The sequence below is a fragment of the Coregonus lavaretus genome (genome assembly GCF_964263955.1).
Source record: "Coregonus lavaretus genome assembly, chromosome: 15".
Classification (NCBI taxonomy): Eukaryota; Metazoa; Chordata; class Actinopteri; order Salmoniformes; family Salmonidae; genus Coregonus; species Coregonus lavaretus.
In genome coordinates this window covers 12,927,509-12,954,496 of record NC_140002.1, presented here as the reverse complement: position 1 = coordinate 12,954,496, position 26,988 = coordinate 12,927,509, and the positions used below count along the sequence as shown (strand labels likewise).

At 42.4% G+C, this 26,988-nt stretch overlaps 1 protein-coding gene across 2 annotated transcripts; it reads right to left on the bottom strand.

Moving 5' to 3' along the window:
- Window positions 1-1,776: 1,776 nt before the first annotated feature.
- LOC311142019 (smoothelin-like protein 2) lies at window positions 1,777-14,318 on the bottom strand. 2 transcript variants are annotated; one of them, XM_084177564.1, is made up of 13 exons: window positions 14,100-14,303; window positions 13,133-13,996; window positions 6,922-6,997; window positions 6,584-6,760; window positions 6,236-6,430; window positions 6,004-6,075; window positions 5,291-5,650; window positions 5,084-5,149; window positions 4,243-4,288; window positions 3,869-4,099; window positions 3,297-3,411; window positions 2,827-2,978; window positions 1,777-2,652 (listed from the first exon to the last, which is right to left on the bottom strand). In XM_084177564.1, exons 2-13 carry the CDS (start codon window positions 13,673-13,675, stop codon window positions 2,526-2,528), a joined length of 2,160 nt encoding a protein of 719 aa, XP_084033690.1. In that variant the 5' UTR covers window positions 13,676-13,996; window positions 14,100-14,303; the 3' UTR covers window positions 1,777-2,525. The 2 variants fall into 2 exon arrangements, with proteins under 2 accessions (XP_084033690.1, XP_084033691.1); XM_084177565.1 differs by lacking the exon at window positions 5,291-5,650 and having other exon boundaries at window positions 14,100-14,318.
- Between the last annotated feature and the right edge of the window lie 12,670 nt (window positions 14,319-26,988).

Here is a 26,988-nt window from a genome sequence, read left to right as displayed (position 1 = left end):
TGGGTGGTCAGCGAAGTCTTGGTTGCAAGATTAGTTAGGCCCAGTGGGAGCAGTGATGGTTCAGATTTTAATAGCAGCTTTGATGGCACTGGGTGTGATGTTTTTCTTTTGTAATTTGTTACTGACCTGTGCGAAAGCTATGATATTGAGATGGGTTGGAGTAGTGATGCCTGGAGACAACACTCAGATGCCGTTGTTGACTGTTCCTGATCTGGATGAAGATGGACAAGTGGGACTGGATGGAGTATTGATGGATAAATATCCATTTTGATTATCTTATCATTTTTTAAATATTTTTCAATATTAGTGTGATTTTAGTATGTTGTTATGAATCAAAGGGGGGGAAATAGGATAATGTGATTCATATATCATTTTATATCATTTTTTATATTCTTAGTTGATATTGATGTTTTAATTTGAAAGTGTTGTTTTGCAAAAGATACTGTTTGGTCTTTTCTTTTCTTCCAGAAGCATTTGGAGGAATATGTAAAGATTGAAATACTCAAACAAGGACAATATGAAGGGACAATATGAAAGGACAATATGAAGGGACTGGAGGAGATGAAGTGTAGTGGACTACATTCCAGTGTCTGCAATGAAATATAGACATATTTGCATGTGTAATACATAATTTGTGTCATATTCTTTCTGTATTAATTTTGTAGAATGATATTTGATGTTATTGAATACATGTGGGGATCTTAGTTAGATGTTTTTGTTTGTTTCGTGGAAGCTTAGGGACATGGAGTCTAGGCAGGGATAGAGATAATCCACCGTAGGGTCCGATGGGTCGACCAGCCTTAGTGTGGATATTTTTTGGATAGTATTTTGTTTGCAGGGGCTTTCATGTGTATTTAATTGCATCATAGTTTCAAATGCATTGATAAAGATTTATGAATTGATCTGGAGTACCTAGGTGGTTGCCTGGGGCAGAGGGGCCGTGAGAGAAATTTACTGTCTTGATTGATGGATGGATATTTGGAAAGAAGGCTGCCAGACAGGTTTTTCGCTCTCACACTTCATAAAGATTTGTTCATATTTCATAGAAAGGTATTTACACTCCAGAGAAAAGTGTTTTGGGTTTATTGTTAAAGATACTCAATAAGAGAAATTGTTACTTGTCATAATCCTATTGTTTTTGTTTTCGAGACTTTTAGTTAGTCTCGAAGGGGGGAAATATGTAGTGTATTAAGATTATGACTTTGATAAGGTTTTAAGTGGAACCTGAGAGGATGTTTATTTAGCAGAAAGGGAGCCATTTTGTAGTGACACCCCTGTTCGTTGGAGACAGGTGATTGGACAGTAGAGGGAGCCACCCATATTTTTGTATATCTTATAAGTTTAGGCTAGAGAAAAAAACAGCAGAGCAGACATTGCAATTTGGGAACCACTGCTCTCCGGGTGATCTGGACACCTGTACACTTATGCTGAAATCTTGTGATATGAATAAAACTTATGATCAAAGTTCAGTATAAGCGGACTCCTTTGTTACAGCATAACTAGCAACATTTAACTCGACACTACAACTGTAACCAAATGGTTGCTGGTTTAATGCTGTGTTCCCGTGTTAGTCTGAACTAGGAATCTCAGACATTTCCGACTTGCTAACTGGTTGTAGTTATACCACTGAGTTATATACGTGCCGTGTTCAACCAGTTAGCAATTTGGTAATTTCTGTGTTTCCTAGTTCAGACTAGTACGTGAACGCGAGATAAGCCCCACTCTGGCTGGTTTCATTCCCAATATATAATAACAACATACACATTACCTAATTCAGACAGTGATAAAAATAGTGTACATCACTATTATTTTAATACAGTTGAAATAAACACTCAGCCATTACATTTGATTGACATTGAATACAAATTGTAGATACAGCTATTTATTTGTAACACTGACAATCTGGACTTTTTATTACATAGAAATGCCTTTTAAACATCAACATACCTGTAAATATCATGATCTCACTGCAAGACATTCCTTTGAAAATGCCTTGAGTCCCTTGGCATCAGCAGAAGGCCCAACTGATTCTAGACCAGTGCGTACAACTAACAAGTTGCTCCTGCCACCTTTCTTTGCATTTACACTTCTTTCATTTTCACTTTCTTCCCACTTTCTTTGCAACTTGATTTTTAAATTATGTCTTTCAGATGTTTTGCTAGCTTCATGCTTGAAAAACACTATTTTATAGATCTTGTTTAATTTATTTTATGATCTACATTGTATCCTAATTACACCACTAGAAATTAACCAGCAGGTGGCTCTCTGAGTTAAAAAATATATTTGTAAAACTACAATCTTTTCCCAAATTCACTACCTCTATTTTCTAAAGGAGGCAAAATAAGAGCCCCAAACCATATGCACAGCACATTATTACATGACAAGACAAATTCAAATAGAATTGTACAAGCACAATCGTCATATACAGTTATCAAGAGTTGAACCAAGTAGCGAGTAGTGCTTTGCTTCGCTGACGACGTGTCAGTGTGGCTGGTGATAGGGGTGGTCGCCTCTGCACGGGAGTGTCACTCAAACTTCTTGAGGTGGTTGTAGAGTGACTGGATGTAGGTGAAGATACACATGGGGTCTGGTTTGTTACCCATCACCATCATATCCTCTACCTCTATGAGACGCACACAGTCAGCTTGCTCCCTAAGAGAGACAGAAGGAGAGAGAGAAAATAAAAGATATAACCCACAATATTTAAAGATAAGGTTTCCAATACATCTATATTATAATACCGTATGCCACAGACTTGTCCCAGGATCTCCTCCTTGAGGTATTACCCCCCCCCCCCCCCCCCCCCACACACACACACATACTTACTCTGCTGTGGTGAAGGCCACTTCAAAGTTGTGTTTGCGATTGGCAGAGTTCAGTGTGTTGTAGTCAAACTCCAGGGGGAAGAAGGAGTGGACCAGCGCAGCGAAGGCCATCCCATCACACCAGCTGGATGAGAAGTTCTGGATGTCTATGTTCTGGTGGAGGAGAGAATGGTAGGAGCCAAATTGCAGTGTTATTTCCATAGAAGACCAGTTAAAAACATAAGTAATCCTATACATTGACTAACTTTAAGGGAAATATTTGCTGGTAAATCTCTCATTAACATAACACACATGGTCCAGTTATGAACAAAAGTTAATGGTATCATAATATGGAGCCTCTTATGCTGTCTAAAGCCCTGGGAAGAACTGGGATAGACAAATTGCTGGAAACCAGAATCAAATCTCAAGTGTGCTAGCTAACATTTATCACATTGTGAACAGTCTGTCACAAGGGACTAGGGCTGGACTCACCTGGTAGCCAAAAGTTTTGGAGCGGCACCACTCCAGGAGCGTTGCCTTAATGCTGCTGGCGCTATTAAAACTCTGAGAGCGCTGCAGTTTGGGCTTGGAGCCTGCAGCCTTGGACCTGCTTAGTGGAACATAGAGGTGGTCAGTTGTTTGTGGCTGTATAGTTCACTTGGTAAGAACATGGTGCTAGAAACACCAAGGTAATGGGTTAAATTCCCAAAGGGATTCTTTACACACACACTAAAAATGTATGCACACACTATCCTTTAAGTCACTTTGGATAACAGTGTTTGCTAAGTGGCATATAAACAGGACCCAACTGTCTGACATATCACACAATGATAGTGATAATATACATGTAATAAAGGGTTGGGGAACATGTCAAATGTGATACTAAGGACCTGTTGGTTTTTATTGACGCTCAACACAAAATACTGGGTTGATAGGAGTAGGGTTGTGGTTTCATAACCACAAAACCTAGGCTTTAGCAATTACTCAATAGGGAGTAATAGCTAGCTAAGTCAGGCAAGAGAGACAATGGGTGAAGTCAGGGTGACTGACTGTGCCTTCTATACCTGTCACACTCGGAGGCCAAACTCTCAAACAGAGACCGTTTGCCCTGCATCCCGAGGTTGCGAGGCAGCGTTTGTGATCTCTGCAGCTTCCGCTCCCCACCGCCCCCAAACTTGTCCAGACCTCCAAGCCTGTCCGGACCGCCTAACTTGTCCGGACCGCCAAACTTGTTCGGACCACCAAATTTATTTGGACCACCAAACTTGTCCGGACCGCCAAACTTGTCCAGGCTCCTAAAGATTATGTAAACATTTACATAATTAGGATTCTGAATAAATACTAAAATGGCGGGTTTACATGGTTGTGATTTACATGTATTTGAATAGTGTCTAATTTTAGATGTTTTATAGTATGCTTTATGTTTTATAGGACTGACCTGTCTGTGCCAGAGGGAGGCACTTTTCTGGGGGGTAGGAGTTTTTCTGCACATCACACAGAGAGAGTGAAAGAAACAGACATACAGAGAGGGGGAGGGGGAGAGAGCGAGCGAGCGACAGAGAGAGAGAGGACAATGTTAACCTGACAATGAACAAAATACTAAGAGAGGCAAAGGCAGACAGCACAACACACAATGAACAAAGATTCACAAAACACTTTACACAAAAACTTAAGAAGCTTTTTAAGAAAAAAATAAGAAGTTCATAAGATAGTTTGTAAGTGCAATTCCTCAAACATTTCTTAAGAATTCATTATTTTTCTTACAAACTTCTCAAATATCTTCTTATGAACATCTTAACTATCTTCTTAAGATGATTTTTGCTAGGCATCCGGTCTAGCTAGCAATCTAGCTAGCAATGGCAATCATGCTAGCATACTTATTACTGAGATGTTCTTGGGTTTAAAATAACTGAAATAATTTAATAATACTGAAACTTTCAGTTGAAGTTTGTGAGTGAATTAAACATGTTCAATTGCTTTCATTAGCTTATTGTCTCACTGCCCTGAGTTTTTAAGACCAGGGTTTAGCTATCTTGGAATTAAGAACATTTCCAAGAAGAAATCCGATAACTTTATTTTCAATAATCTAATTTATTCGGAACTTTTTGCTTAAGGAGAAGCATAAGAAATAATGTAAGCACATTTCCTAGAACCTTCTTGAGGATTAGGAACTTTGCAAAACTTTCTTCATACATTTATAGTTAAGGAAAAAATGACAATTAAGAAGAACATTCTTCTTCAGAAGGTTTTGCAAATCCGGGCCCAGTTCCTAGTTTTACCTGTGGTTGCTGGGAAGCTCATGCTACGCGTTAGACTCGGGCTCGCTGCCTTAACTGCAGGTGCTACTGTAAAAGAACGAAAGAAGAGAAAGAAACTGAAATAGAACTGGAGGTCAGACAAAGAAATGGGAAAGAACAAAGTCATAAACGGAAAAGAGAAAATAGATAGTACAGAGAGAGGAGTCCTTGTGTCCCTGTGGTACTAACCACGTTCACCACGTTTGAAAGGAAATTCTCCCGATGCTTTGGGTGTGGTCTTCTCAAATACTGGTTGACTAGGTGTTTTGGGTGCAGGGGAAGGAGATGGACGGGCTACAGGAGACTGAGTTGGGGCTGCAGAAGACTGAGTTGGGGTGGTAGGGGACTGAGTTGCGGCAGAAGGAGACCAAGATGGGGTGGCAGAGGACTGATTTGGGGCATGTGCAGTTGGTGACTCTGGGCTAGTTCTGCTCAAGGCACTGACAGGGGTATGGGGCGGGGCCAGAGATACAGGGGTGGTGTTCTCCTTCTGCACTGCAAGACTGCTGACTGGTGACCTCACTTGCGTTTGTTGTCCAGAAAAACTCTCTGATTGGGTGAGAATAGACAGAAGAAGAGAAAAGGTTAGCTGGTAAGGTTTAGCTTGTATGCAAGGTGTGATTTGGACTAGAGGGTGACATCAGGTCAGATGGATTGTGTCAACCAGACCTGAGTTCACTTGATTGAGCTTGCCTGGCGCAATGGAACCAATGGAAACCTTGTACATTTGGCACTCCAGGCAGGCTTAAATCAACAAGTATTTGTATTTGAAAGAAAACAAGTACTATTTGAACCTGGCCAGATGTCAATGAGCGTAGATGACAGGCATACAAAGATTCCCATTCTGGCAGAAAAGACTACATGTTACAGTCTAGGCCATCGAAAGCAAAAATATGATGTACCTGATCCTTGTGATAGGCCTGGAAGGTTAAATGTACGCATTGATACAGGGGTCTCTCTCTTCAATGCTGGTGCTGAAACAACCAAGACAAGTCAACAAAGTCAGCCATGGATATGTTCCTTAATTTACCTTTATTAATAATAAAGGTAGATACTTTAGAGCACATCTTAAAGGGATAGTTCACCCCAAAATTACTAGACTTTTGCACTAAATCCAATCCATTTTCTACTCACCAGGACTAAACAGAGCATCAAGTGCTGTTTTGGGAGTGGTGATGTCAGCTATTGGGTAGGTCGGAGACTTTGGTGTTGGAGCAGGAGACTTTCGGGCCAAAGAAGGAGATTGTGCTGGCGGTTTGGGGCCAGTTGGGGAGTCTGTTTTGGTCATGGCAGTGCAGGGAAGATGTGGCTCGCCGAATGATGAGTCATCTGATTTGTTAGGAGTGTACATACAATAAGAGGAGGAAAGATTAGAGTTAAACAAAGAATGACTTACAAAAATATCCATAGCCTGCTTTCAAGGTAAGTAAACAAATATGTAACATATAGCTAGCTATACGATATTACAGTTATTTTACTCACCAGATTTAAACAAAACATCTGGTCTTGCTTTGGTTGAGGTGACACATGCTAATAAATGACCAGCAGACTTGAGCTCCACTGAGGCTCGTCTGGGGCCAGCTGGTGACTCGGGACAAGTCCTGGTCATGGCACTGACTGGGAGATGAGGCTTGTGCTTCTCTGCTGCCTGACCACTGACTGAATGGGAGGTAGCAGACATGCATGAGGAAAGAGGTGTGTGTGTCAATTCAGTTTCAATTCAATTCCATTATCGAAAATTGCCCATTGTTTTCTAAAATCTTGAATAATAACTTAGATTTTTCAACTGAATTGACCCCAACCCTGGTGTGTGTCTAAACCTTGCTCTTTGTGATGTCCATTCTCCAACACAGCAGCAACATTTTTGTCTTCCATTTTGTCAACACCTTTGTGACCCTATATATAAGAGAAACAGAACACACTTAACTACGGCCACATTACTACACAAGAGGCACAATCTAAAAGAGCACACAATAACATAACCTGTAAAACAAATGTAAGTTAAATCAGAAACAATAAATGATGTGGGTATGGCTCATGGCCCTGTTAAGAAATGTTATTATGATTTTTGCTTATGCATTCGAATGGCCAACACGCTTCCCGTGGTTACTTTATTTATTGACATCGCTGTGAAAAGCAGGTGGAGGACCTTTGAATGCGCGTGCCCATGTTTAACTCTGAATTGATGGGACTTCTCCGCTGAGAAGGGTCTGGTGCGAGTATCCAGGACGTAGCCTACTGAGGCGGGGCTCACTCAAGACAGAGAGGGAATGCTGGTTGATAACAAGTGTGAATGAAAGCTTTATTAACTGGTCCGGTGAACTCGGCAGATGTTGCCGGGCCAGCAGGCAGCCCTGATTTTCGAGCCCTGCAGTCTCTTTAGCTAATCCACTCCCTGTACTCCATTTCATGTGCAAAATAAAAACGCCACCTGCTCTCTTTTCGCCTCCCTCTCTCACGTTTCAGTTAATTACTATAGCTCCCGCCTTGGGCCAATCAGTGTCATTTTGTAAATGCTGGATCTCTATGGCAAGATGCATCATTCACACAAGTTTTGTCAAAATCTGTCCAGTGCTGTCTGAGATATGGCGTGTGACTAACGGACGGACGGTCCCCTCCCCGATTTCATCGTGGGGGACAACAAACTGGAATTTGCTACAGGCCCAAAATGGCACCAGGAGCGTAGCCTTAGAATCTAGCATAGCCTTAAATGGCCAGATTAGCAAATTGAAAACATGGTCCACCTTGTGGATACAAACGAAAGTACAGCTTTAGGTCTTCTTTACCCCCACCCACCAAGAAAAAAAACCAGAGCCATTTTGACCCCCCCTTGACAATTACAACATTGGACATTTGATCTGGGAATGGTATTATTCCTATTGGTCTCTGGGTCTCCATAAGTCCCAATTGTAATTGTAGTCTTTGGTGGGTCTGAGGCTCAGCGCGTCGGTCTAACTGAGAGGTGTGGAGAGACAAGGCTTAAGTCCTAGAGCTATTTTGGAGTTGTAATCAGTCACCCCAATGTCCCCCACTCCTCTTACATCCTAATATAGCCCCAAACAGGGCCTTTTGAGATCAGGGAGTTAGTAGTAGCACAGCCAAACAGTTCCAATGCTATCATTCAGTGCCAGAACTCAGTACTTCAGAGCCCGCTGGATAGCTCCCGCTATCCCCCTATGGCTGCGACTGCCAGCGATAGAGCCACGATGAGAGCCCGGTCAAGTCATCATAGCAGAGGCTAGGGACAGCAGAGGCTAAGGATTAGCAGTAGTGATGATCTGTGTGCACGGCTCACATACCTACCGTATCATTGTTGCTCTCTATCTGTCTCACCCTGTCTGCTTCTCCATTTATCTATTTTTCCTGCTCACTCTCTTTCTGAATCTCTTTTACTTTTAGTCGATCTCTCCCTTTTTCCTCAGAAACACGCAAACACACATACAGATACAAACACACAGAGTCAAACAAACAGTCAAACACACACATTTGCAGGAAATACAGGGTTAGAGTTACAAGGGGTACACACACACATTTTAAGATGTTATTTAGATCTACTTTTAACTATAAAGATGCTTTTTTATTTAATTCCATTGTCCTCCAAGAGTTGCTGAATCTCCTCTCTACTTCAGTTTGCTCCTCAATTCATGCACCTTGGTTGGAAAGCGAGGTAGCAGCTGTGATCCCTTTCATTTAGATCTACAAGGAATTACAAGGGACACACACGTACAGATGTAGGATCTTAATTTGATCACTCTTTTGTTGCTGATGATTTTTCTGCAGTTGAGCTTTGTGATTTACATAAATTCACGGAAAACCTGCACTAAAACACGGTTATATTAACAGTATTGCATATTTCATGTAGCCTACTTTTGACCAGCTAATCTGTAGGAGCAAATTTCTGACGTAGTCGGGGTTGATGGGGGAGCAGCCAGGTGACATCAGTGCTGTGGAATGTTGGCAGGGTGTGTGTTTCGAGAGGGGAACAGCTGGCAATTCAGCTCAGGGGAATATTGACAGGGAGACGGAATTCTACTTTCGGAATTCTACTTTCCGTCTCGTCAGGAGGCTCAGCTCAGGACTGGGATTGGTTGGACGAAGCACTCCTTCATGTGCTGCTCTGAAGTGAAGAGATATGGAGACCCAGAATAGTTCCTTAAGGGCCTCCACCTGGTACTTGCTGCCCCGAGATAAGTGTGTGTGTACCACTTGTAAGCCTAACCCTTTATTTCATTGTAGATCCAAATAACAAATTCAAGTGTGTGTGTGTTTGTGTATGTGTGTGTGGGTGTGTTCAGATACGTTAGGGGTGGAAGTCAAATAAGAACAACAACAATTCATGTCAGACTATCACCTACCACCTATCATCTTCCTATCATAATCCTACCAACCACTAATCCTATCATCTTTCTAACAACCAACCCCTTCTCATTCCCCAAGAGCAGTTGATATGAAACACAAAAAATACTGACCTGTAACCAGCAACAATCTAAAATAGCTTTCCAGCTAGTACATAACATTCTGAGAACCATAGTTTTCTTAGAGCTTGGTGAGAGCATGGTTGTCCTATTGTTATTTTGCATACAACCTTCCCACAACTTTCTGGGAATGGTGCAAGATAGTTGGTTGGCTTTGGAACATTCTGAGCACATTTAAAGGCATACTTCGGGATTTTGGCAGTGAGGCCCTTTATAAACTTCCCCAGAGACAGATGCTTGTGGATACCATTTTTATGTCACTTCGTGCAGTTTGAAGGAAGTTGCTAACTAGCACTAGCGCAATTGCTAACTAGCACTAGCGCAATGACTGGAACTAGCAGATACCCATAGACTTCCAGTCATTCCGCTAACGCTAGTTAGCATTGGCTTTCGAAACTACCTCTAACTTCCTTCATATTGGACACAGAGACATAAAAATGGTATCCACAAGTTCATCTGACTCAGGGGAAGTAGATAAAGGGCCTCACTGCCAAACTCCCGAAGTATCCCTTTAAGAAACTTGACAAAAAAAATCTTGGTACTTCATTAATTTAACTGAAAGTTTCCTAAAAGTTCAAACATGGTTACATTTAATTTAAATGTTGGTAGTGTTCTAGGAACCTTCTCCTACTGGTTTGATATTGGGAATTTTCTCAAATAGTTCAGGGAATGGTGAGAAACAATGTTCTTCAGCATAATGTTTTCTGCAGGTTTCCGTATGGTTCTATTTAAAATCATGTTCTCAAATTGTTTCAAGAACGTTAAGAAAACGTTCCATAAAAACCATAAGAAAATTGTAATAATGTTCAGAGAACATTTTAAGAATGTTATTTAAAAACATATACATTCCATTCTCACCATCAACAAAACTCTATCCTCTATCTTAAGTGTGTTCAGGTGTGTTGGCCGCACCCACTAATTGGCCACACCTAATCTTAATGAGTGCTTGTTTCCTTTGAAATAGGGTCTGTTTGAATAGACTAAAATTAACAGCTTTGTATGCTTAAAAAACATGGCATGCTAGCTCCATAGAGAGAGAACAGAAGATTATAAGTTTGAATCTCACTGATGCCGTGTCACAATAAAAAAGAAATGTGTTCGCATGATTAAAGCCTAAGGAAATGCATTTTCATGTGTCCTATCTGTGCTTGGAGTTTAAAAAAGTTATCCCAAAATAAGTTAGCAGTGTTGTTAAACGTCTTATTGAAACATTCAGTGAAAGTTTTAAGGAAGTTATTCAAAAACCTCCAAATAACCTTATTTCTCAGAGCGTTAATAAAACCTCCCAGGAACTCTTTTAAGGAACCAGAGTAAAATGTTCTCCGAACCTCTCTGCAACCTAAAAATAAATGTTCCCAGAACAGGCAACATTTTCACTTCTGTTCTCAGAATGTTTAAATAACGTTCAGTTTTACCGGTCAGGAAACATATGGCTTCGTTCCCACAACCAATGTGAAACCAAAAACATACGTTCCCACATCTTCCAAAGAACCAAATGTGCTAGCTGGGCTCTTATCTTCATACTACCAGATACACGCTGACCTCTCAGCAAACCCATACATAGTACCTGTATGTAATGTCAATCTCAGAACTAATTATCTTGCCCAATTACCACTATGCCCCTCTCACATTCTTAGCATTGACCTTCACCTCCATCCAACCATGACAAAATTACACAGGTGACTAAGGTGAGGTAATTTCCAAAAAGTTACAACTTTATTAACCCGTAACAGGGGTGACGTAAACATTCATCACCCTCACTATATGAGTATTATGGGAAAGATGTGGAGAGCGATGAGGGTGCTGGGAAAGGTGGAGTGGGTTGCTGCTATGTCCGTCTCCTCTTCCAGCCTTTCTCTCTGTTTCTATACATCTAGAGTTGCAACATGACGTCAGTTATGGGAAGTTATGTTAGCTAGGACTTTGTGGTGCTATTAAAATATATCCTGAACCAAGACTGGAAAATATACTTTCAGGTGAAACACACACACACACAGCTGAGGACTCAAGCTGGCTTGGGGGCGGCTATAAAAAGGCCTGTTTTAAAATGCGATGTGAGGTTTAAAATGACCCCGGTGAACCTCTAAAATCCCCCTTAACAAGCTCCACACGGACCAGGGGGGGTACAGAGCGGCCCTAAAGAGCTCCAACCCAAATGTCCAGGACCAGGGCCATCAATCAGGCCTGCCCTGCCAAAAATACATGTGCCCTTTTGGGGGGACGGAAGGAGCGGACAGAGGGGGATAGAGGACCAGATAGCACTGACTGGCCTCTTGGCTTAACTGAAAAACACACAGACAGACAGAAATCTTTGGATTCATTGAGAGATTAGAAGTAGTGTACGAGCGTCCAGTTAGTTTAAGGTGCACTACAGGGTACAAAAAGTACACTTAAAAATAGCAATGAAAGAAAAATAGATACCCTTACACAGTCTGAATAAATAATAAAACTGTGGGAGCATTCATGTGTGTACAAGTACAGGATCTTCTTTCAATGGGAGGTACCTAATGACAGACAGGCAGACAGTAAGAGGTCCTCTGGAGGTCATGCTCATGGTCCCACTGGAGAAACCCCCAGCGGAGATGCTACATTGAATGTGTAGAGTTTGGGTGTCTGCAAAAATGTGTGTGTGTGTCTGTGTGTTATTTGTTATTTAAATACTTATACTCTGTGTATTTGAGAATTTTCAAATAATGTGGCCCGAATCAACTACTCCTATTGGAAGTATTTGAAAGTATTTTTCAAATAATTTCCTATAAATAGCCTACTATTTGAAAGTAGTTTCAAATACATTATTTCAAAACACTGAAACCACCCGGGTTAAATGCATGGGAGTGTATTTGAGTCAGTGTATTTGAATATTTTCAAATACATGCCAATACTTTCCAAGTGTATTTCCAAGTACATTCCACTATTTTCTGGTGTGTGTGTGTGTGTGTGTGTATTCATGAATGTGTGTGTACACCACAGGAGGTTGGTGGCACCTTAATTGGGGAGGACGGGCTCGTGGTAATGGATGGAGCGGAATTTGTGGAATGGTATCAAATACATCCAACACATGGTTTGATGCCATTCCATTTGCTCCATTCCAGCCATTATTATGAGCTGTCCTCCCCATAGCAGCCTCCTGTGGTGTACACATAGACGCTTTAATTCGTTTTTTGTAGTGTCTCCAAATGCAGAAAGTGACATGTTTAAAGAAGGTCATTCGGGTGGAGGATGGACAGCTTGCTCTTGTCCCATTACTGCCTACTGTAGATAGACACAGCTTCACACTGTTTAATTTATTAGTACTACACTAAGCCAGGAGTTTAAAGTGAATGACCAGGGGAAACACAGCACTTTCCCCACTGAGAGAGACAACAGATTTACAACTTAGCACTGTCTCAATCTCTCTTTCTCGCTTTCTCTCTCTCTCTCTCACACACACACACACACACACACACACACGCACAACCATGAAAGGCTTTCACTTCTCCCAGATGACATTCCCTTGCATTCGACTAAATGATACTAAATGGGACAATATCTTCTCCAGTAACAAGGCAATACTCACATTAACCATGCTGCTGTCCTCAATGGGCTCTCTGCTGGAGAGATGGGCTGATGTGGAACTAGAGGCAACAGAACCAAAAGAACCAGAACCAAGACCAGAAGAACCAGACTCTGATGGTCCAGTGGGGACCATGGTGGAGGGACTCCCCTGGCTCCTGTTCATCATCCCCTGGGACGAAGTCATGGGGATCTGTCCCCTACTGTCCCTCTCCTCCAGGGCGCTCCTGTCCACCCCTCTCCCTGTCAGACCCTCCATCAGGCGGGCCAGCACCTCCAGCTGACTCCGGAGCTGCAGGTTCTCCTGCGTCAGCCGTTGCATCGCCTCGGCCAGGGGCTTCTGGGCTTGGCACGCCTCGTCCACCCGCTGCTCCACTCCCCGCTTGAAGGCACTCACGTCCACGTGCACCTCGCGCACTGCCGCCGCCAGCGTGGCCTCGAAGCGACCCAGCGCCTCGCACACCGTCTCGTCGCACGCGGCGTCCCCAGCGTCCATGTCCCCACTAGTGACAGTCACCCCCAGCTTAGAGGAAATGAAGTGGTGCATATGTTTAATGGACGACTGTTCTTTCCTCCTCTTCTCCTCCTCTCCCCGTTTCTCCTGCCTGCGCTGCTGAGAGGAGGTGATGAAAGGAGGGATTGATCTTTCTCTAATACCACAGAGAGGTCTTAGAAGGGGGGAGTTTTAGAAGGTGTTCTATAACCGTTTCCCAGTACAGTTAAAATAGTTTTAAAGGAGGACTGTGCTGGAAGATAGATTGCTAAGCAGCCAAGTCAATAAACTCCACAGAGGTCTTTCAGTCTCGACACAGTCAGACTCGCTCACTTCCACAGAGGACAAGAGCTGTTATTTCTAGGCTCTGTGGTTCTGTTCAAAAAGAGAGATGCAAAATTATACCCTTCAAAATCAAGTTAACTATCAAACTGCCGAGGTCATGGAAAATGTGTGGAGGTAGACATATCAAACAAACCTTTTGGAGAGTCCTGCAGAGGGAGAGGTCCAGTAGTGGAGTAGTCCAGTCCCCACGTGTGTATGTTTATAGCAGTGTGTTCATGTGTGTATGTGTCTGTTTGTTTGTTTGTTTGTTTGTGTGGAGTGCATCCACACACCTCTAAAGTAATGTCATGAGAATTGCTTTATTGTGTGTGTTCTGTATGCTGTGCAGCTCTGCTTTAACCACCAGCCTTGTGAGCAGGTTCATCTCTGTATTAGGGGAATAAGGGGGAGGAGGGAGTAAAAGGGGAGGGTAGCACTCCTCCCTCCCACTCTGCTGTGGGCCCAACTTGTGCTGGAGTTGAAAGTAAGTGTGTGTGTGTGTGTGTGTGTGTCAGTGGAGGCTGGTGGGAGGAGCTATAGGATGACAGGCTCATTGTAATGGCTGGAATGGAATCAATGGAACGGTATCAAGTGGTTTCAAACCACGTTTGGCTCCGTTCCATTAATTCCATTCCAGCCATTACAATGAGCCCATCCTCCTATGGCTCCTCCCACCAGCCTCCACTGGTGTGTGTGTGTGTGTGTGTGTGTGTGTGTGTGTGTGTGTGTGTGTAGGAGAGAGAAGTTTACATCACCTAAATGTGCCCGATATAAGATAAGGGAATGCATTGAGAGATTAGAGAATGACAAGCCTGAACCAGTGATTTCACATGGTCAAAAGTTTTGAGAATGACACAAATATAAATTTTCACCAAGTCTGCTGCCTCAGTTTTTATGATGCCAATTTGCATATACTCCAAAATGTTATGAAGAGTGATCAGATGAATTGCAATTAATTGCAAAGTCCCTCTTTGCCATGAAAATGAACTTAATCCCCCAAAAAACATTTCCACTGCATTTCAGCCCTGCCACAAAAGGACCAGGTGCCATCATGTCAGTGATTCTCTCGTTAACACAGTGAGAGTGTTGACGAGGACAAGGCTGGAGATCACTCTGTCATGCTGATTGAGTTAGAATAACAGACTGGAAGCTTTAAAAGGAGGGTGGTGCTTGAAATCATTGTTCTTCCTCTGTTAACCATGGTTACCTGCAAGGAAACACGTGCCATCATCATTGCTTTGCACAAAAAGGGCTTCACAGGCAAGGATATTGCTGCTAGTAAGATTGCACCTAAATCAACCATTTATCGGATCATCAAGAACTTCAAGGAGAGAGGTTCAATTGTTGTGAAGAAGGATTCAGGGCACCCAAGAAAGTCCAGCAAGTGCCAGGACCGTCTCCTAAAGTTGATTCAGCTGCGGGATCGGGGCACCACCATTGCAGAGCTTGCTCAGGAATGGTAGCAGGCAGGTGTGAGTGCATCTGCACGCACAGTGAGGCGAAGACTTTTGGAGGATGGCCTGGTGTCAAGAAGGGCAGCGAGGAAACCACTTCTCTCCAGGAAAAACATCAGGGACAGACTGATATTCTGCAAAAGGTACAGGGATTGGACTGCTGAGGACTGGGGTAAAGTCATTTTCTCTGATGAATCCCCTTTCCGATTGTTTGGGGCATCCGGAAAAAAGCTTGTCTGGAGAAGACAAGGTGAGCGCTACCATCAGTCCTGTGTCATGCCAACAGTAAAGCATCCTGAGACCATTCATGTGTGGGGTTGCTTCTCAGCCAAGGGAGTGGGCTCACAATTTTGCCTAAGAACACAGCCATGAATAAAGAATGGTACCAACACATACTCCGAGAGCAACTTCTCCCAACCATCCAAGAACAGTTTAGTGACGAACATTGCCTTTTCCAGCATGATGGAGCACCTTGCCATAAGGCAAAAGTGATAACTTTGGGTCCATGGCCAGGAAACTCCCCAACCCTTAATCCCATTGAGAACTTGTGGTCAATCCTCAAGAGGCGGGTGGACAAACAAAAACCCACAAATTCGGACAAACTCCAAGCATTGATTATGCAAGAGTGGGCTGCCATCAGTCAGGATGTGGCCCAGAAGTTAATTGACAGCATGCCAGGGCGGATTGCAGAGGTCTTGAAAAAGAAGGGTCAACACTGCAAATATTGACTCTTTGCATAAACTTAATGTAATTGTCAATAAAAGCCTTTGACACTTATGGAACGCTTGTAATTATACTTCAGTATACCACAGTAACATCTGACAAAAATATCTAAAAACACTGAAGCAGCAAAGCATTGTACTGTAGTTAACTGTGCCGTACTGTACTGTGACGTTCAAACTTGTGAAACATAGCCTAGACGTTTATGATTCGTTCAGATTTGGATCTGGTCCGCACCGACCACATTTTTACTTGTTTGGGGGCGGAGCTCATTAGTATAATACTCAGCATGCTTTGCTAGTGTTTGCTTTTACATTGACATTTTGGTCTTATCCAGAGTGATTTACAGTCAGTGCATTCAATTAAGGTAGATAAACAACAACATATCACATAAATAGCAAGATAAGAAAAATCTGTAACCGTTACTCAGAATGTTATTGTAGTTGAACTGGCCTGTTGGTATATTTTTCGTTATGTTGGACTATTTGAACATCATCACTGCTAGCTTTAAAGCTATTGAAAAAGCTAAACATAAGTGTACGTGCTAGATGGGAGCAATAATACATATTTTGTTGCAATCTTCAGATGGCTCCTCTTTTCTATTGAGGCATGAAAAATTATTGAGATATAATGCATCCTTAATTGAAATAAATTTGGCCATAGATTCAATGAATGAAAAATGACATATTTTCAACGTCCATAAAATACATATTTTTACCTTTCATTTAGCACCTAAAATGCACCTGATTTCAATGTCCGTATAAGATGCATTTTCGACGTCCGGAAAATACATCTTCTAACATTTCATTCAGCACCTGAAATGCACGTGATGTCAACATCTGGAAAAGACGTTTAAAATACGTATTTTCAACGTCATTTTGGTTACTGGGGTCTAACGCTTCATATAGCCTTGATTTCTACCCACCACACTATGTCAAGTTCACATAAGATACAAACAGACGCCTGTATAGACATATCCCACGGGTGCTATAGAGAAAAACGTACACAAACAGTTAGCTAGACACACTGCTTCCTTCTATGAACTGCTATAAAACATATATCGATGACGGATTGATGTCGGTGTCTGTTCTGTCTAGGCCATGACATCACGGTTGCTATGAGAACTGGCATTTTAGAACCAAACCAAACAAAACATTGTGCCAACATTATGATATCATGGTTCTTTGAAAGGAAACACACCTTATCAGGCAGGAAGGGAGGGTAGAGAGGGCAGTAAAAGTGATTTATTATTGGAGGTAATACAAGGTATTGTTCATGTCGCTGGTGGTGTTTCTTCAAGTGTGGAGTGATTTGGCCCTTGGTCCAACAAAAACATTACAGGCTACATTGAAAAGCACGCAAGGACACTCACCTGTTTGCCTTAGGGCCATGGCCTCCCATGCAGTACTAGTAGTATGAAGAAAGATTGGACTTTAGAGTCTTTCAAAGAGCTTCAGCTCTCTCTTTCTGAATCTTTCTGAAATCCAAATGGAGCCCTACGGCTTACAGAAACAGGCGTACTGTAGATCTCAAAGGATTAGATGGGTATTAGCTGTATTACCTCCACCTTACCATGTTCGGTGTCATTATTGCTGTTTTGCCGGCACCATTCAATCCCTCTAGATCTAGAAAGGTTCCTAGTGGGTAGGCGGTAGTGGCCATTTTGGAATTGGGACACTATGGGGTTCTCATTTGGGCAAAAGTACCGTCTTCCGTCCTCTCTCCTCCGTGACCCAGTAACCGATAAGTGGTCGAGGACATTAGTTAGTAGGCAAACGAAAGACGGTCATCCCCTCCTCAATAGCCTCCTTTTGGCGAGGAAGCACAAGTGTATCCTACCGGAGGCCTTCGCCCAATATGTAACTTTTTGGGCGACCTTACCAACTTCATATAGAAATGTGAGTTATAGATATGTTATTCTCATTGAAAGCAAGTCTAAGAAGCAGTAGATCTATTCTATATGCGCTATTTCTATGCTTCCCGTTCTCAAGTTTAATTCTTGCTTCTTTTACTTTCGGTTTTGTACACCAGCTACAAACAGCAGAAAATACAATATTTTTGGTTATGGAAAATATATTTCACAGCGGTTTAGATGGTACAATGATTCTCTACACTACAGTTGCTTTTTTTGTCACATAAACAGAAATCAGGCAAACTATTAGAATTTTAGCAACCAGGGAATGGCGGACTGATTTCTGCATAGTGCATCTTTAAATCTGCCACACCCCCTTTGAATCAACTATATTTTTCTCCAAGGAGAAAAGAATGCAAACATTTAAAAACGATATGCTACTTATCCTTTTATCTATAAAATGTATTGCACAACTAGCTAAATTAGTTTGTATCACTTTATACATTTATTTTGGAAATCCACCCTGTAAATGTAATTTGCCTAATGAAGCACGGTTGTAGGAGAGTCCCATTTCATACAAGCGCATTTTCGCCCACTTTCCCTCTCCTCGCCGCCTCTCCTCGATTACCTTTGAGCTTTTTCAAAAGGAGGCCAGAGAGGATGGAGCAGAGATGACGCAGGAGTTGAGGAAATCAAATTGACCCTGTGACCGGTCCTGTGCATCTGTGCCACCACAGCCTGACCCTACTCTTTGAACTTTAACACACAGACTGACACGGACCGAGACATACGGGCATAAACATGATATAGTTTAATCTGACTCTGTGAGAACGAACAGAGCCAGTTCCAAATCGCTCCTCCCCAGCCCTTCAATGTTTGCTGCTCTGTCAGGTGGGAGCAATATGGTGGAAGTTTCAACACTACACTGCTGATACATATCCAGACCCTTCCGACATGCTAAGATCAAGGGGTTAGGGCCAAGGGGGAGGGATAAGGAGCAATTTCGGACTGGCTGATACGACAGACAGGTAATTTGTTTAACCCTCCCGTTGTCCTAGGGTCTCACTGCCTCACTGCCTCCTTCTCACAAATGATCCCAAAAATATAAAAATTAAATAAAGTTGGTTCAACACAGTGGCGGGTCATTTTGACCCTAGGACAACGGGAGGGTAGGACAATGTTTTCTCTTTATAAGGGAAAGCTGCTAAGTGGCATTTTAATGGCTCAACTAGATAAGTATCAATCCAGTAGCCATCAAACTAATAGCATCAGACATTTCAGATCAAACTGAGATAGACAAGTGACATGAGATAACTCTCTACAGTGGCACAGGATAACAAGAGCTTCTGGCCCAAATAGAGCTGCTTTATAAGCTTCATCTGCTCCCCCAACTGTACAGTACAGGGAAATAGCCTGTCCTATTGCATGGGTAATAAAGTTCTGCTCTAAAAAACACCAACACTCGCCCCATGAAACCTAGTTTGACTGACGAGCCATGCGCGAATCATGTAAATCATCCATTGATGGCAACTGGAGACCTGCGAGAAAATTTGAGTTAGGTGTCGAGATTTGAAGGTGCCTTATTGTGTTGCGTGTGATTGCCCTCTGCTGGTCTTTGAGAGAACATCAGCCTTTCATTTTCTAAAGGAATGTGGCAGCCTGGTCCCAGATCGGTTTGTGTGGTCTTTGTTCTCTAGCGCAGGGATTAACTAGATGCAGCCGCGGGACGATTTTTTCTTGAGCTGATGGTCAGGGGGCCAGAACATAATTACAAATAATTCGCGAACTGCAAATTAACCGCAAGAAGCCCAAACAAGATATAATATTTGACCAAAATATACTAATTTCAAACCTTGCTTACGTTTGTATACGTTCACATATATCTCTCTATTATGTGTGGGAATACTTTGGCACATATTTTCTAAATTAAAATCACTTGGAGCTGATTTGCTGGTGTTTTTACAATGTTTTATGTCCAACAATAAAAAACTTGGGGGGCCAAATAAAATGACCTCTTGGGGAACCATGCTCTAGTGGTTATGTGACTATAGGAGTTGGCTATTTGCACTAACAGATCTTGGACCGGGCTAGGAACGTGGGAGGAAAGAAACAGAAGGTGTATCTCAATAACTGAAGTTGCATCCTCTACTACTCTCCATCTGTACTGATCTGAAAAGACAAGCTAGGTGGAAGACATATGGCAAATGATGCCTGCTTTCACCTATCCAGTTCTTTCTGATTAGTTACGTCAAATGACTAGAGTGGAAGACACCGCAGACTTTGGAGATACAACCAAAGTGAAACAGAGACCAGGGGTGCGTTCAGTTCGGTTCAACGTTTTCTACGTTGTGTGACGGTTTGTACTGAACGACATGTTTCCCTAAAACTGTGCGCACTGTTCTTCAACAGCCTTTGAAGTAGGCTACATTTGGTGGGTGTGACGAGGAGTAGCCTGATCAATATGGGCGTTAGAAATCACAAAACTCATGCAGCCAACCATACACAATCGCCCTCTGCGCCACCATAATCATACCGTTGTTCAACTGGTCTTTCAGTACCTTTCCTTTTCCATTAAATTAAACATTGAACACTGTTCTGTCGTACCAAACACACCCCTGGGTGGTGTCCATTGGGTCCCACCATAGCAAAACGGAAAACGTTAATGTTTCTTCTTGGACAACTTCAGATAGTACCTCCCTGTTTCACTCCGTTTCAGAGTGTTTTCTTCAATTGTGTGCCTACTGAAGAAACCCCAGAGTTCTCTGTAAAAATTGAGGAAGAGGCATGTACAGCAAATAACACAGACTCTGGTTTAAAATAAGTCATCAAATCAGTTTTATTCGTCTTTAAGGGGTGTCTGATTTCACAAGTTGCAACAAAATAATTCCTCTCAATCAATGCTTAGTTTATTTAATTAAAGAGCCCATTCTCTTCTCAGATAATAAATTCCTCAAAAAGGGCACACTACAAACAAAAAAACATATATGTATATATCAAATCAGATATATAAATATATATGAAAAAATCTGATAATGTTATCAAAAATAACAGGAGGCAGGGAGTGTTGAAGGTTGTGAATAAGCTGCATATGGTAAATTACACAGCCAAGATGGGATATGAGATGACAGACACTATTGTGAGGATGGAAGTCCGATTCGGGACAGAAAACCTTAACATACACTGTGTACTGTCACACGAGAGAGCGATAGAGCGAAAGATAGATAGATAGAAATCTGACTCCAAAAACAACGAAGCACAACAAACTAATTCTGAACTGGAGTATATAATTTTTTTAAACAAAATCGTGACGATGGAAGAGAGAAACACACATCGGAAGACTCCCGGAGGAGTCGACAAACACCTTTGTCTTAAGAAAATTAATATAAAAGTATGGAGGCTTTTTGAACAGGAGACGTGTACAGTATTATTGTACTAAGAGGACAAGAGGAGTGCATGCAACTGTTAAAACTGGCGCCTCCTCTTTTGATAATGCCCAAAGGGTTTGCTTTAATTTTCGTTTTTTTCCCGAAAGTTGGAGTTGACCCAGAAAGAAATACAGCCACAACTTATAAATGCTGCCTGCCGACTCTGGGTTATCGCGCCGAGCTTGTGGGTATCACAGATCTCTCACAAGGCACTGGATACCAATTTGGTACACTATATCCAGAGTTCCAAATCAATCTGGACCACACATTTGCCCAAAAGTTCTAATCCAATTTGTTTTTTTCTTGATTGTTGTTGATTTTTTAAATATGCATTTCATCAGCCCAGTTCTAGAAATATAACTCCCTTTCCTCTTGTTTTTTTACAACCCGATTCAGTCTTTAACTTAAATCCACTGGCCAGCCAAGTCAGTGGGCCATACCCTCAACACCTTCCAGACCCGTGAGTCTCTTGATAGGAGGGACCGGCCCTGTATGGATGTGTGAAATCAAAGCAGCAAAAATACTGGAAAGGTAAGCCTGCCACCTCTACACAGCCATTAATCCTGATCACACTGGCCATGCACACCTCACAGTCCACCCCGCCGATGTTCCTACAAAGACTGGATGTGGATGGATGGTGACCTGGGGTAAAGGTTGTGTTAGTGGGGGAGTGGAGACACTGCCATGCAGTCTGGTTGGTAAGGCATGCACTCCCAGTCCTCGTTCCTCCCTGGCCGGGTGGGGGGTTCAGTCTACAGTAAGCCCAGGAGGGTAAGCCCTCCTGAATAGTGGAGAATCCCCCCTGGAGGACCAGGCTGGAGGAAGGAGGAGGATGAGAGCGTGAGATGAGATGACATACTGAGAGTGGCAGGGGGGATCTAGATCTGTGCTACAACAGTGATTTGGAGATTAATGTTATTTTTTCTCGTCATGTTTCTATGATAACATGGTTGACTAAAGTGCCTGACAATCTTTGGTCTACCAACCCTACAGGTTGCAATACCGCAAGCCATGCCAGAACGCATTTGGAAGAAAGCAAAGAAGAAAACAACAGAACAAGCAGGATAAGACAGCACACCATTCCAGGTATTTTCATATTTCAGAATCCATCGTTTTCATCTTAACTCTTGTTTCACTCACAGTTTCACCATTTTAAAAATAAATCTAAGTTATACAGATATATGTTAACATCTTCTTCATCAAACCCTGAGCAAAGAGAGGAACCTCCAAGGAGGCCGAACATAAGACTTCATATATTATTGTAAAAGAAAAATCTATCTGTCCGGAATGAGAATGAAAATAAAGACAATTATCAGGATATGTGTTTTGAATGCTGACCCTTGAACCGCAGGATTCAAAGGCTCTGGATTGGATGTCAGGGTAGGGAGTGGGGGATTTCACTTTAGCGACACATTGAGGTGCCCTAAGTCTCAAAGTGTACGAGACTACTGGCTCTCTATACTCCACCCCAAACCTCACAACAACGACATTGAGCTAGCAAGAGACAAAGGGATATTTAAAACGTTTACCATAAAAATCCCTAAAGCCATTATCAATGTCACCCTCACCATATCAGGCCACACCACATATGTCATGGGCTTAAACATGAAATCAATCAATAGCAACCCACAGGAGAACAACTGACCACTTCAAGATGGGGGCAAATGTCGATTTAAACCATAGAAGGTTCCCCACAGTGGTTGTCCTGTATTGTGAGGACATTGGTTGTGGCTGTGCTGCATTGTGAGGACATTAGTGGCGTCGACTTGTGAGGGCACGCGGATTCTGCTCTGGTCCCATAGGGCTCTGGCCGAAAGTAGTGCACTATATAGGGAATAGGGTGCCAGTTGGGATGGAACCCATGTGTACAGATGGTGAGTCTGGCCTTCAGGCGTCTCACTGTGGGCTGTGGACTAACTCAGGAGAGCTGCAGACTACAGTAAGCAGCACATCCAGAGAGCCTTTGTAACGCCATGAAGGCCTGATTGGCCACATTAAGAAAGGGCTCGTAGCCCAATTAACCCTGTGTTACCTGGACTCTGAGCTGCTGAGTGGAGAGACTAGAGAGCGCACAATAAGAAGGCCTGGGATGTTTCTAGAAGGAATGCCGTGGTCGCCTCAGACAGACAGACAGAAGACATGAGTAGAGGCACATTGATAGAGCTGGACTGAGCTGCACCACCTCGCCACTCTCTGCCTCTGGGTCCGGGCCAAACCAGACAAACAAGCCTATCATTTAGCAGCAGCATTCAGCTTCCCTCCCCTCCTTTCCCAGCCTACTGCCTGCGCTCGCTCCAGCGCTTACAGAACAAGCCGTCTGCTAACTGTCTGCCAGCCGGCCCGCAGCGCACTCATCACTTTCACACAGGACCGCCCCCGGAAGCAGGGTCCAACATTAACTTATTTTTTTACAGAATTTCTACTGGCCCAGACATGGGGTAGTTTATAAATGCATTAGAGAACAGCAGTCCCCACAATGCAACTGTCCCCTATAAAGGAAAGTAGTCCGCACAGGAGAGCAGTCCCCACAATGCAGTAGTGTCCTACAGAGAGCAGAGTCCCCAAAATGCAGTAGTGTCCTACAGAGAAGAGCAGAGTCCCCACAATGCAGTAGTCTCCTACAGAGAGCAGAGTCCCCACAATGCAGTAGTCTCCTACAGAGAGCAGAGTCCCCACAATGCAAGCTTAAAGTTGCAGACAGAACTTCAGGGGACAGGGCCACGTTGACATAACTGATGCAAAGGTGAAGAACGAGGGTCTGTGCATAGATCACCTTTGTTGGGTGTGCCACAGATAACGCATCCTGACCAGGGACCACTACTAATAGCCTCCAAGACCTGATAATGTTAATTAAAATCATTATGATTAACTCAAGCTAAAATGTAGTCGACGCATGTAGGTTTGAAGCAAAGTTGTTGTTTTTGTCCCCACACACCCTCCATTTTCAAATGTATCCAAATGCCTAGGTCAGCCTTTTATGTCCTGTCAGCGTTAAAACTAGAATAATGTGTTGAGTTTGAGCAGAAATACAGTGTGTGTGTGTGTGTACGTGATATAAATGTACCTCTCAAGTGCAGTTTGATAGCTTCAGACTTTTCAAAGTGCCAACAGAATCTACAGAAGCTTCTAATCATCAAGGCTGTCATCATAAAAAACTAGCGTTCATATGGTAATGTTTTCTCTAAAAACATATTTAGTTATTATTATCCTGTATTTACAGCCCTATGATTGGTGCTCCACGCTAGCAGCGCTGATGCCAACACAAGCGTCATTTCTTCGTTGCCACAATAAACACGCCATGGATGGGCACTCTGGTTAAAATCACCAGCACTTACATTTTGCTGTAAATTTGTAATAATTATCTACACGTTAACATTATTTAATTAATTTATACCGAATTATTGCCTTCAGATTTGAAGGCTAAGGAGGAATATTTTTAAGAAAATAACATAAAACTCGAGGCCGTATGGGTTTTGTGGCCAATATGATGAGGTGTATCACATTTAAAAATTGTGCGTTGTATAAGTATGACTGGGGTCGTTTCCCGCCTGGCTTACCTTTCCTAAGGAGCCAACCATGTCAGGGAAAACTCAAAATTCATCCCCACAACAGGCAATCATGAGAGAAAGTAGAATACATGAAATGAGTGTATTGCCACCACCAAGACTTTCTCCTTCTTCTATTCGACAATCTTAGTGAAAATAAATAATTTTGGAGCAGGGCCGCATGCAGCTGTGTAGTCATCCTGCTCCAGCATCATGCTAGGAACTTTCCCCATTGTTTCTTTATCTAAACATCAGGTTAACCTCTCCTACGTGGGGTTTTACATTGTCCTCGCCGTTTTCAACCTCGCCCGTTTTATTGCTCTAACTCAGTGGTTCCCAACTCGTCCTCGACAGTCCACGCCAGCACACATTTTGGTTGTAGCCACAGACAAACATATCTAATCAACTCATTGAGGGCCTGATGATTAGTTGACAAGTTGAATCAGGTGTGCTTCTCCGGGACTACAATAAAAATGTGTACTGTTGGGGGTACTCGAGAACCTGAGTTGGGAACCACTGCTCTAACTGAGGCCTTGTGGGCAGTCCCTGGCGGGCACCATGTGATGTTAAAGAGGAACTGACAGCGTTTTAGCACCATTAAATCTCATTAAAATATGCCGCATTTCTTTACAAGTGAGCACATAGATATGGTCATTTCACATTTTCATACATTCATAGAATGTTTGGGAATGACGTCGAGTCGGGTATTTGTGAAAATTCTATAGTAATATGAGTGGGAAAGCGGCTGTGCGTCTGGGCATTAAATAAAACGAATAAAAACTTGTCAGTATTGACCCGGATCAGAATCTTCACAGACCGGTACGCCTTACCTAATCAGAGCTACAGTCAGCCTATATGCAAATAAACCATTGCCATATGGGGATAATCCCATTCACTTTGAACTGTGTTTACAGGCAGCTACAACAGCATGACATTAGGTCATAGAAAGCACTCGCAAAACACATCTGAATGGTTTTCTTTAAAGGGGCAGTGCAGTCAAAAACATGATTTCCATATAAAAAAAAAAAAAGATATTCCCAAACTATAAGGTCAAAATAACACTCTGAAAATTATGATAATGCCCTTTTAGTAAGAGCTTTGAGAAAAGAAAAAAAAAAAACACTTGGAATTTCAGCCTGTTCAGGTGGGATGGAGTTTTTGGCCCACAGCATGACATCACAATCTGATCGGATTATTCTGACCAATGTATCTTTTATTTGCATATGTTTCCTCCTACTTTGAAGGGGTAAGCGGGGTAGGCTCTAGACCAGGGGTGGGCAAACTATTTCGCTCGAGGCCCACATCAGGATTTAGAAATTCAACATAGATTTTTGTTTGTCAAAATCTATTTGCGGGCCAGAAAAAGTGCAGTTATTTGAAAATATATAGGTCCATTATAATTTCTACATACCTTCTATCTAGTTTTAGACATTCAAGAGTGGCCTGGAGTGTTTTTTTAACCCATAATAATCCCCGCCGGCCAGATTCAATGGGTTTGCCCGAGGGCCGTAGTTTGCCTACCCTTGCTCTAAACTAGAGTCTCGAGACGATCCTATCCACCAATCAGGGCTGTGTATGTAAATATATTTACATTTGTATCAACACACCCACACAATCAGACTGAGCATTTCAATGGCAAAAGAAGGCTTGGGTAAATAAATGATATAAAAAAAAAGTTATTTTCATGAAATAAACACACAGTGATTTATTAGACATACATCGATGATTAAAAAATAAAAAGACTGTATGGGGGCTTTAAATATGTAAATACCAGAGGAGTTAAATCTAGCGAGGGATAAACTCTGTCAAACTTTTTCAGCGTGTAGTTGCACTGATACAATGGGGAATAGCCTGCTTGCTCGCCCTGCTGCAGCCTGCCGTCTGTCCCATAACCCATGTTTTTGAAAACTGAATGGGATTTACCAGCTTGCTTACCTGCACATTTGATCGATGCCAAATACATTTGATTGACAACTACGAGATATACTAACTGTCATTTCTTGTTAGCTAGTGAACCAAATAACAACTTAGCTAAAATCGTTTTTGG